General features: G+C 40.6%; 1 protein-coding gene across 50 annotated transcripts in view; it reads left to right on the forward strand.

Annotated features, from left to right (window-relative positions):
- The first annotated feature begins 2,074 nt into the window (after window positions 1–2,074).
- Window positions 2,075–12,694, forward strand: part of Abi2 (abl-interactor 2) — a 169,559-nt gene continuing 158,939 nt past the window's right edge. For 10 of the 50 annotated variants that reach the window (XM_063266774.1, XM_063266758.1, XM_063266770.1 and 7 more), the window contains exon 1: window positions 2,132–2,500. In XM_063266774.1, coding sequence (XP_063122844.1) covers window positions 2,384–2,500 — 117 coding nt within the window. In that variant the 5' untranslated portion in view covers window positions 2,132–2,383. Of the gene's footprint in view, window positions 2,501–12,694 lie in introns of all 50 variants that reach the window. The other 40 variants (XM_063266757.1, XM_063266769.1, XM_063266776.1 and 37 more) reach the window with 14 other exon arrangements.

Consider the following 12,694-nt stretch of genomic DNA (forward strand, 5'->3'; position numbering starts at 1 on the left):
CTAATTCTCTTATCTTGGGCTAAGGTCTGGCTCTCTAGAGAGCTATTCCTTGCAAACAACCCTCCCCTGCCATGTCGGAACTAACATCTAGGGACAACAGATAAAAATAAATCTTTTAGTATTTATTAACTTAGCAGGCAACTAGCTGCAACCAATCTAAAAGTTAAGAATGCCATGAGATAGCATCTTAAGAGCAAAGAAAAGCTCCCCTGATCTTGATGTACCTGCCTCTCTGATATACCCACCAATGCATTTTAAACTTGCTTTCATTTACAACTTTTATTTTGTAGAACGACAAAAATGTTATGAAATGGTTTCTACATTGGAACATGGAATTTGGGGTAACCTGAGTCTGTGTTCCCTGGCCACAGTCATTCAAATGGCTACAGAATAAACCCTTATTTCCTTTAAGATGAAAACTATGTTTTTTTTTTTTTTTTTGGTTCTTTTTTTTCCGGAGCTGGGGACCGAACCCAGGGCCTTGTGCTTCCTAGGCAAGTGCTCTACCACTGAGCTAAATCCCCAACCCCGGTTTTTTTTTTAACATTAAAAAATTCTTTAAGGGGCTGGAGAGATGGCTCAGCGGTTAAGAGCACTGACTGCTCTTCCAGAGGTCTTGAGTTCAAATCCCAGCAACCACATGGTGGCTCACAACCATCTGTACTGCAATCCCACACCCTCTTCTGGTGTGTCTGAGGATACCAACAGTGTACTTATATACATTACATAAATAAATCTTTAAAAAATTCTTTAAAAGTTTTTTTTTTATTTATGTGTGTGTTTCTATGTGAGAATATGCCACATGAGTCCACCAGTGGATGCCAGAGCAGGGTGTTGGATCTCCTGGAGCTAGGGTTAAGGGCTATTGTGAACAGTATGACAGGGATGTTAGGAACCAAACTCTGGTCCTCTGGAAGAGCAGTTCATGCTCTTAACTACTGAGCCATTTCTCCAGCCCAACACAGGTTTTTGATCTACTGAAGTTTGTCTAAGAGTCTGATCTGAAGTTTGGAGTTTGTTTTCTTCAGCTGTTTGTACTTTCATTTCCTGAACTAAGTGTATGTGCCCTATACATAACTATCTCCCTATATACTCTTTAGGTTTCTCTTCTTTCCCCTCCAGCTCTCCCTTTTGTTTTTCACAAGCTTCTCACACTTAGAACATTCACGCTAAGACAGGTGTCTAAAGTGGTCAACAATAGATCCAGCTGGACCATATCATCATTTAAAAATACTGTTTTAGGCTCTGCTACAAAAGCTCACACACACTGGTAATGTATTTATCATAAAGCTAATGTAACAACACAGGGTTTACTCCACAATTGTGGGGCAATCATATTTATGAAAAAAGATTAGATATACAGATTACAAGATCAGAATGAACTACCTTGAATTTTTGTAGTACTTAATCTGAAAAACGCACATTTGTCAATGTGTGTTTTTTAATTTTATTCATGCGACAACCATGTGAATAAAGAAATTAGTACCAGCAAAGCTACCATCGAAATTTTGAAAAAAGTCAAGTGAGAAGGAGGCCCAGGCTGGGCAACTACAACTTGTAGCTGTAATTCTAGCCAGCTCAGTCTACACTGGAGATCATGCCAAGAAGTGGGGACAGGGGGAGGAAGGGAATGAATGAATGAATGAATTGGTTTGGGATTAGGTAACAGTAATTTGTAAAGAAGACGATGAGGTCCAAGGTGGCATTTAGAGCTGCTTGGAAGTTCAGTGGCTCTGCCTGTTCTGATGAGGTGTTATATTTCACAGAGCTTGTGAAGGGGCTGTGTCCTCTCCCTAGGCCTCCACAGGGGCCTGGAAAGCTTCCTTAGGCAGATGACCTCCACAGGGTTCCCGCCCCGGGTGCAGCGCAGAGGTGAAGATGGGGGGCGGCGGCGGGAAGCAGCAGTGGGCAGCGGGAAGCAGCAGGGAGCGGCGGCCCATTCCCGCCCGGCTAACAAAGGCTACTGAGGACTCCCAGAGCCTGGAAGGCCGCGCGGGGCCGAAGGGTTAACCGGGAGCCCCGCTCCCGCGCGCATCCCGGCCCCCGCCCTCCCGTCGCTAGGAGACGCCGGAAGTGGGGGAGGGGCGGCGCGGGTGGGAATCTTTTTCGGGCGCTCGGGGGCGGAGGGAGGGGAGCGCGCGTGCGCGCGCCCGTCCGTTCGCCCGTCGCCGCGGTGACCGTCCTCGCGGCCTGTCGGCTCGCGCCCCGCCTCCGTTCCCGCCGCCCCCTCCCCTGTCGCGCGCCGTGGGGGGTGCAGCTCGCTCCTCCCGATTCCCGCCGCGTTCGCCGCTGCTCCTCCTCTCCCGGGCGTCGCGGCCGCTGCCTCTGCGGGCTGTATGAGGAGGAGTAGGAGGAGGAGGAGGAGGAAGAGGAGGATGTGAAGATGGCGGAGCTGCAGATGCTGCTGGAAGAGGAAATCCCGGGGGGCCGCCGGGCTCTCTTCGACAGCTACACGAATCTGGAGCGGGTGGCCGACTACTGCGAGAACAACTACATCCAGGTGCGACGCGGCCCCTCGCGCGGCGCGGCGCGATAGGACGTGGGGTGTGAGGGGCGCGCGGGGTGACGGCGGGCTGAGGAGGCCGCGCGGTACTAGGTCCCGGGAGCGGCGCCGGGGTGGAGACGGGGCGAGGGCGGCGGCGGCTGGAGGAAACGGGGTCCGCAGAAGGCCCCAGCAGCCCCGTGCGAGTCCCCAGTGCGGTGCGGTGCCGTGCGGTGCGGTGCGTGGCGTCCCGCCCCCTCGCCTCTGCCCCGTCGCCCCCGCTGTCCTCTCCTGTCAGTGTTCCGGATGGCGGGGGAGGTGGAGAGTGGCATTTTCTGTATAACGGAATCTTGCTGGATGGCAGGCTTGTGTGGATCACACAAATTCCGAGGGATCTTTTTTGAAGGGGTCCTATTCCTGCAAACTGAAATGCCTCACTTCTCCATTCCTGCGAATGTACCCTGAAGACAAAACAAAAATTCTTAACCCTTAAGTTTAAACTTAGGTTGTAAAGGGGACATGGTGGAAAGGCTGTCTCTTATTGCAAGTTAATACCATTTTTTTTTTCTTCCCTGTGGGAAACTGATAATGAGCTGCTTTTCCTTCCCAGTTCCCGTTAGAATAGGTGATTTTCCTTTGGGAAAAAGAACTATGACTATTTCCATAAAGAATCAGGGAAACGAACCACATGGTTTAGGTTTTTTTCCCCATGATGGTTGGTTTGGCACAGGGACTCCTCTGTGTGTGTGTGTGTGTGTGTGTGTGTGTGTGTGTGTGTGTGTGTGTGTAGGAAGGTGAGGAGGGGGGCGGGGCATTGGTGAGATGAGAACCAGCTGGTCATGGGATAAATGTAAAAATTTTGTGGATTAAAACAACACTTTAAAAATTAACTCATGGTTTGCAAATCTAGTATCTCGTTTTCTGTAGGGCTTATACTGAATTACAGGTTGTGCCTACATTTTTTTTCCCCACTCCCATTTAAATTCTTTGGATAAAGTGGAATGTAAGCATGGTGTTAAACGATTACCCATATTTTAATGTTCTTGTTCCTACCTCCGTCTCTGCAGGTCTTCTTAACAACAGTTGTATTGGAAAACATTCTCAAATCTTACTATGAATAAAAAAAAAAAAGAACCAGATGCTGGAATTTATAGGTTCTTAAGATTTTTGAGGACCATGTTGTTAAAGAAAATGTGCTTAGATTTTATTTGGTTATAAATGTACTGAGTTCTATTATGTTGTAAGCATTTGGAGGTTTTTTTTGCATTTTTATTAGATATTTTATGTATTTATATTTCAAATGTGGCCCCCTTTCCAGTGTTGTAAACATTTGTATTGAGAGTGAATCAGACATAATTGAATCTTCTCCCCTTAAAGAAGTGGTGGAAAGTGTGTGTTCAGTAGAAAGGGTGTGTGTCTTTGGTCAAAGATAGACCACAGTCCCTCACAAATGTCTGTCAGATCATTTACTAATACAGAGCTATGTAGGAAGTATTCAAAAGTTTTATCGCTTGATTTCCAGTCTTCTTTGGCCCAGAACTGTCGGTGGTGGTACACCCCTAAACTCTTAAGGGGTTTATGATATAGTTCAAGAGACAGATCTGTGAGTGAATCCATAGTAATACGATGATGTGCTATCAGCCCTTCTTGTTGGAGAAAGAAATAGTCTTTCTTTTTCTTGTCATTCCCAAAGTGTAACAACTACTTAACATGGCATTTACATTTTATTAGATAGTGTAAGTAATGTATAGATTTGAACTATGGGGAGGATGTGTAATAGATTGAATGTAAATATTATGCCATTATATGTAAAGGACTTCACCATCCAAAGATGGGGTTGGAGTGGGGATTGGGGTGGAGCAGAAGTGTGTCCTAGAACTAATCCCTATTGTATACTGAGGAACAAGAATAGTTAATTTATACTTGGTAGGGAATTGTGCGCAGAAAGGTGATGCTTATTATTTTCAGGGAGTCACAGCTGCTAGGAGAGGCAAAACCTAAACGACCCAAAGGGCTTATTCTGATGCCTTGCATAGCATATTATGAGAAAGTCTTGTCTGTCAGAAGAGAAATTGGGGAATGGAAAAGTGATTAGATTGCAATTGTGGCCAACTAATAAGAAAAAGGTTTTTGAAAGATGAATGTTACCATAATTTGAGATTATAATGCCACATAAAGGGAAAGTACATGAATGGATAAAGTGGAGAGGTGGAAGAGATCACTTTTGTCTTAGCATTTATAATTCTAGCCTAAAGAGTAACAAAGCTCGTGTGTTATTTATACGTTTTCAATTTTGGTGTTGGGGGCTGTTTTGTGCATGCTGAGAATACAGGCTACCACTGAATTATGTTCCTAACCCACTGTAAAATTACAAATACTTATTTTTTAGAAATGGATTTTGAATTTTAAGCCATCTGTTATTTTAAATTCAGTATGTGAGGTAGAGTTTACATATTATTATTTCTTAGGTCGTCCTCCGTTGTGGGAGTCACTGGATTTATTACTGCAGTACTTTCTCAGGATGATATTTCTTACATGATTTGTTTGTAGTACATTGATAAATAAAACTGGTGATAGTTGATTTGTGCAGTGCCAGCTGTACATTTGGCTGGTTCTTGTGATGGAAGGACTGACCAGCAAGGGTCCTGATGCTGTCTGTGACCCTGTAATACATGAAAGTTAATTGGCAGGATCACTGAGCAAATGGTCAATTAATCTTTTTATGGTGTTGTTGTGTCTTAGTTTCTAGAAGTAGTCAACTAAACCAACAGGATTTTATTGTATGGAACTGTAACTTTTTTTGGGAGCGGGAGGAGATTGAGACAGGATTTCTCTGTATAGTCTTGGTTGTCCTGAAACTAGCTCTGTAGACCATGCTGGTCCTGAACTCAAAGAGAGTACCCTTGCCTCTGCCTCTTGAGTGCTGGCATTAAAGGGGTGGCCACCAACAAGCAGCTGAAATGGAACTTTTAAGGCAAAAAATAATATATGTTGATGGCATATAATTGTTGTTATTAAGTGTTAAGTATCTGTTTTTTTTGTTTAGGAAATAAACTAAGTAAATAAATATACACTAATTGTTAATTATAATTAGTGTGAGATTTGAGCAAAAGGAAAGGAACTCAGAGATACTCCAGATAGAGAAATGTACATAAATGTAAATATTTACTTTCTAGGATACAGTGAAGTTAATATTGGAATTTTAAATGTTATGATGGTCAATAAAGTCTTAAGAGTTTTATAAACTTCTGGGAAACATAGGCAAATTGCTTTTCTAAAGTGTGATGACAAAAATTATGACTATAGTTTGTTCGCTAATACTTTTAAAGATGATTTTGTTGTTTGTTCCTCGAGACTATGTTCCCTGTGTTGTCTGTGCCTGACTTGAACTTGTGTTCTTCCTGCTTTTGGGGACTAAATGCAGGTGTTGGCTATTCTTAGCTTGATTGTTATTTCTTGATGGTGAAAATTACTTAGTAGGGGCTGAGGAGATGGTTCAGTGGTTGTACTTGCTGTACAACCAACCATGCATGAGGACTAGAATTCATATCTCTAGAACCTTTGTTAGTACAGGGTGGGCATTGTGGCTGCTGAAATCTCAGGTGTCACTGGCTGTAATTACAGCCACTCATTATATTGGCTACCTCTGGGCTCACTTGAGAGACTCTGCCTCAGTGAAGAAGTGGCACTCACAAACAAAAGAAAACAAGTACCAAGTTAATTTAGTACAGCCTCTACTGCCTGACTTCTATACCTTTGTTTCGTTTCTCTACTTAATGTGAGCATGGAATGCCTAACACCTTAGAAAATGTTCAGTATTTCCATTCATTCATTCATTCATTCATTCATTCATTCATTCATGCTGGAAATTGGCAAAGATTAAAATTTTTGGGTTAGAATAGATTTATTTATTTTTGAAACATTAATATAAAGTAGCTAGCTATTTTTTTTTTTTAGTTAACATAAATTTATTTTTTTTCTTTTTTTTTTTTTTTTTACAGAGGAATGAGTACAATTTTATTTGATATTATGTTCTATTTTATAAGCCATAGAAAATGAACTATAGTACTGGAAAGGAAGTTAGTTTTGCATAATTTCTTTTTTTTTTTTTCTTCCCTATTCTATTTCTTTTTTTATTATCTTGAGCACTTCCCATATACATCTCGAGTGCCATTCCCCTTCCCGCCCTCCGGGCAAACATCCCCCTCCCCCCTCCCCTTCCTTATGGGTGTTCCCCTCCCAACCCTCCCCCCATTGCCGCCCTCCCCCCATAGACTAGTTCACTGGGGGTTCAGTCTTAGCAGGACCCAGGGCTTCTCCCTCCACTGGTGCCCCCACCAGGATATTCATTGAAGTAGCTAGCTATTAAAGGACTTAAAAATCACTGTTATCTTGAATACATATCTGAACTTGCTACTCTGTTGACCAAAACTCAGAGATCTACTTGCTCTGCTTCCTGAGTGCTGAAAGAATCGTCTTACAAGATAGATTTATTTGGAACAAAAATTAAGAGTTTACCTTAAACTGGGTGTTGGTGGCAGACACCTTTAATTCCAGTACTCAGGAGGTGGGGCAGGTGGATCTCTGGTTCAAGACCAGTCTGGTGTACATTGTGAGTTCCAGGACAGTCTGGGCTATATAGTGAGACCCTATCCCAAAACACAAAAATATAAACAAAAATACTTAAAGATACATGAAGAAGGAAGGCATTGAGAGTAGAAATTTGACCACAATTACATTCTTCTCAGTTTTTATCTTCTTGTCTTCATTGAGAGGAATGAACTAAATAAATAGGTAGACACTAGGCCTAGTTAGGGAGAGTAAATTCCTGGAGCTTAGGCTTCTCATCCTAAGAAAGTAATCCTAATTTCCAGGAGAAACATTTTGGTGAATAGGTTTTTAGTGACAAACTTGTCATTATCAATCCTTTGACAAGATTGTAAAAATAGATTAAAATTGTACCCTGTTCTCGTTGCTTTCTTTAAAATGTCATCCGTTGTTGTATATATATTCAGTAGCCTTATAATTTATGTTGACCCAGGGTCTTTACTTGCATCTTGTTGTACCTTTTCTTGAGGTATTGAAGTATTTCTTGAAGTATTGCTACAAAATTGCCCCTTTGCCCAAACAATGAAAGTCTGTTTACTTTGTCTTTGTATCATGATAGGACTAGTGTGTGATAGTTTCATTTATCTGGAGTGCTTTCACTCCTAGATAGTAGTTATAAGTGAAATTGTTTTACTTATTTGCAGAATACATAGTGTAGAAAGTTTTGAGTATAGGCTGTTTTGGCTTTCTTTTTATTTATTTATTTATTTTTAAGATTTATTTATTATTGCTTACATGCATACCTGCAGGCCAGAAGAGGATACCAGATCTCATTACAGATGGTTGTGAGCCACCATGTGGTTGCTGGGAATTGAACTCAGGACCTCTGGAAGAGCAGTTGGCGCTCTTAACCTCTGAGCCATCTCTCCAGCTCCCTTGGCTTTCTTTTAAAATTTAGGAAATAATATTCTGTGGTACTGAGTGTAAGTGTAGTCTTTTCATAGATGGATAAAAATTAAGCTATTATTAAACTTTATGATTAAATTCTTTTTTTTTTTCTTTTCTTTTTTTTTTTTTTGGAGCTGGGGACCGAACCCAGGGCCTTTCGCTTGCTAGGCAAGCACTCTACCACTGAGCTAAATCCCCAACCCTATGATTAAATTCTTATGAAACTGGTTTGTTGTTTGAATTCATGAAATAGTGTGTAGAATCGTGCAGTTTGTTTTGAAGTATTTTTTAATTTTGTGTTTTTTTTTCTCTCCAGATATAAACCTTCTAGAGGATGAGATCATATCCTAAGCATTTTTTTATTTTAACCTTCTCACTGAGTTGTCTTGCTGGCCCTTGAGTATAATGTTTTACTTGTATTATTTAGAATGTGGTCATTTTACAAGGAAAAATTTTAATTTCTATTTATTTGTAGCAGGTAGTATGCATTGATACAAAAATACAGGGTAACAAGAAATCTTAAGTTTTGTTTTGACTCATATACAGCATGGATATTTTAATTGAGTTCTCAGATCAACTTTGTTAAGTTTATACAACTATAGTACAAATCATCCCTTTTTGGACATAAAAGTAATGGGGCTAGAGTGATGGTATAGTGGTTAACAGTACTTGTTGCTCTTACAGAGGACCCAGATTGGGGTCCCAGTACCCATAGGGTAGCTTGCCATCATCCCTGACTCTAGTTCTAGAGAATCTAATGCCTTCTTCTGGCCTCTGTGGCCACCAGGAATTCATGTGGCACACATACATACTTGCAGGCAAAATGTTGGACTTAAAATAAATTTAAAAAATAACAAGTTTTTTTTTTTTTTTTTTTTTTTTTTGGTTCTTTTTTTTTGGAGCTGGGGACCGAACCCAGGGCCTTGTGCTTCCTAGGCAATCGCTCTACCACTGAGATAAATCCCCAACCCCAATAACAAGTTTTTAAGGTCAGTCCCTGGGGTGTTGCTCAATGGAAATGTGCCTATCTATAGAGAGATAGTATGGCTCCGGATCAAGTCCTAGCAGAGCAAAACCAACCAACCAAAGTAAAACCTTTCACACTCACATTACCTCCATTCAGTCCTTCTCTTCATCCCCAACCTTTGGGAAGGAAACACAGGGCTTTCTTTCCCTATAGTTTTTGCTTTTCCCATAATGCCTTCTAACTGGATCTACCAATTGTATAGTCTTTCATGTTTGACTTCCTCCACTTAACATACTTGAGGATTGAATTGAACACACAGTGTGTCATTTCATTCTGTTTTGTTGACAAATGGTATTACAGTATATGGAAGAATTAGTTTGACTTATCTATTATTCTGTTTCTGGATTGTATCTAGCTTTAACCAATAATCAGTACAGCTATAAGCATTTACCTCTTGAGTAAATTTAAGTGAATGGCTCCTTCCATCATTCCACTCTGGTAATGTTAAATGTACCCATGTGGTATTCAGTTTGACTGTAGCAGATCTGAGTCTTGGCATAGCACTTGTGTTCACTTTGTACTGTGAGATGAGAGGTTTGTGGGAAGCTACCACAAAGCCTTTTCTCATTAATTTCCTGGTCTAAAAAGGAGACTGTCAGTTTTGTATCCCTCCTAGTTGTGATGGAATAAGGCTTTCTGCTTGTACTATTTTTAGGCACAGCTGTGGCTATAAAACTTGAGCTGCAGGATGCATTGATTTCTCACAAGTGCCATATCATCCTTGGTATAGTTATATGGCACCATTGGTTCTTGGCATTTTACATGACCTGGGTCTTTTGCTACTTTGCCTTCTGAATTAAACAGGGGGTTAGGTGAGGTCAAGCTTTGTTTCCCTTTGCTTAAAAAAAAATAGTGGTTTATTGAACCACATGGTAAAACTACCTGCTTAACTTTGCAGAAATTACTACACTCTTTTCTGTGGTATCATTTCGCATTTCTACCAGCAAATGTTCAGTTACTCTGTATCCTTGTCAACATTTAGTTTTGTCAGGCGTTGTGATTTGTATAGCTTGTTAGAGATATTTATGACAACCCCAAGCTAATTCATACTCAACCAGGAAAAGTTGAACATTTTCTTTATTATTAGAATTAAGAGTTCCCATCTTAGAGATTTACATTTTATTTTACTTAATTTAGTTCTATTTTTATGGATGTTTTGCCTGCATGCATGTCTATGTACCACATGTATGTCAGTGCTCAAGGGCATCAAATCCTCTGGAGTTACAGATGGTTTTTAACCAGTGCTGGGAATTGAATACTGGTCCTCTGCAAGAACAGCTAGTACTTTTAAGCACTGAGGCATCTTCTCCAGCCCCACATAGTTTTATTAAACATAGCACCATTTATGACAAAACTAGAAGTCCTAGTCAGGCCACTTAAAAAGAAAAGGAAATAAAAGATATCCATACCCACTCTGGAAAAGTAGTTGCTCTTGTTTTCAGGTAACTGTTCTCTTTATTTTCTTTTTTTAAAATTTATTTATTTTTTGTGACAGTGGGGACAGAAAAGCATGATTTATACATAGAAAACCATCAAGACACCATCAAACATAGTTTAAAAATAACTCGTTCAGTAAATGTCTTAGGATTTTACTGCTGTGAGCAGATACCATGACCAAGGAGGTGAAAGATCTGTACACTATACACTATAAGGCATTTATGAATATAATACACATGTAAGTGGAAGGATTGTCATCCTGGATTGTAGAATAAATAATGTCCATACTACCCAAAGCTGTCTGTAAGTGAATTGTACTTACTCTCCTCAAAAATTCTAATGGAATTTTTCACAGGAATTAGAAAATCCAAATCTATATGGGATCTCAGAGACTGGATACTCATCACCATCTTGAGATCAACAAAATTGGAGGCCTCACACTCTATTATCTCAAACTATATTACAGATTATATAACCAAAATGGCATGGTATTAGCATGAAATAGTTCCAGGGCAATAGAACAGGATAGGGAACTTAGAAATATTTATTCGACTTCTCTTTGATAATAAGACTATACAGCAGGGAAAAGATAGTCTCTTCTATTTATTAGGAAAACTGTATGTACATGTGAAGTAATGGGATTTGGACTCTGTATTCTAAACATAAAAATTAACTTGAGGGCCCAGTGAATTGACTCAATGCATAAGGACTTGTTGTGCATACCTGGTAATCTAAATTTGATTCCTGGAACCCACATAAAAGTGGTAGGAGAGAGCTGACCAGTGTTATCCTACTTCTACACATGTACTGGGCATGCATGCCTACACATCGCATGCATGCACGCACGCACGCACGCACCAGTAAGAACTGGAATTATAAACTTACTAGAAGATGATGGGAAAAGCTCCTTGATACTGGTTGGTATTGGCAGTAATTTTTATTTGGATAGAACACCAAAGTACAGGTAACAGAAGCAAGTATAAATAAGAACAATGCATCAAATTGAAAATAAATATAAATATAAATAACTCAAAAAACATGGCTTAAGCCCTAAACCAAATTTTAAAAATGGGCATAAGCCGGAGGGATAGCTCAACAGTTGAGAGCACTGGCTGCTCTTTCAGAGGACCTGGGTTCAGTTCCTAGCACTAACATAGCAGCTCACAACCATCTGTAACTCCAGTTTCAGGTGATCTCATAGCCATACAGGCAAAACAACAATGCACATAAAAATAAATTTATATATGTATGTAGGGCTGGAGAGATGGCTCAGTGATTAATAGTGCTTGACTGCTCTTCCAGAGGTTCTGAGTTCAAGTCCCAGAAACCACGTGGCTCACAGCCATCTGTGATGGAATCTGGTGTCTCTTCTGGTGTGCATAAAGACAGAGCACTTTAATGTGTAAAACACATGAATAAATACATTTTTTGATTTATTTTATGTATATGAGTACACTGTAGCTGTCTTCAGACACACCAGAAGAATGCATCTAATCTCATTACAGATGGTTGTGAGCCACCATGTGGTTGCTGGGAATTGAACTCAGGACCTCTGGAAGAGCAGTCAGTGCTCTTAACCGCTGAGCCATCTCTCCAGCCTAATAAATACATTTTAAAATGGGCATAGAACTGTACATAGTGATACCTGCCTTTCATCCTAGCACATGGGAGGCAGGGGCATGTGACTATGAACGCACTGTACTCCTCAGCATACTATAGGCCTCCATTTTATGCTGCTGTCCAGGAACCCTTGCCTGGGGAATAGTGTTCCCACAGTCAGGGTGCACATTCTCCCTCCTCCATTGTTGGTGGGATTGCAAGCTGGTATAACCACTCTGGAAATTAGTCTGGAGGTTCCTCAGAAAGTTGGATATAGTACTACCTGAGGACACAGCTATACCACTCCTGGGCTTATACCCAAAAGATGCTCCAACATATAACAAGGACACATACTCCACTATGTTCATAGCAGCCTTATTTATAATAGCCAGAAGCTGGAAAGAGCCCAGATGTCCTTCAGCAGAGGAACGGATACAGAAAATGTGGTACATTTACACAATGGCATACTAAGCTATTAAAAGCAATGACTTAATGAAATTCTTAGGCAAATGGATGGAACTAGAAAATATCATCCCGAGTGAGGTAACCCAATCACAAAAGAACACACATAGTATGCACTCACTGATAAGTGGGTATTAGCCCCAAAGCTCAGATTATCCAAGAAACAATTCATAGACCATATGAAGCTTAAG

Source organism: Rattus norvegicus, chromosome 9 (genome assembly GCF_036323735.1).
Source record: "Rattus norvegicus strain BN/NHsdMcwi chromosome 9, GRCr8, whole genome shotgun sequence".
Classification (NCBI taxonomy): Eukaryota; Metazoa; Chordata; class Mammalia; order Rodentia; family Muridae; genus Rattus; species Rattus norvegicus.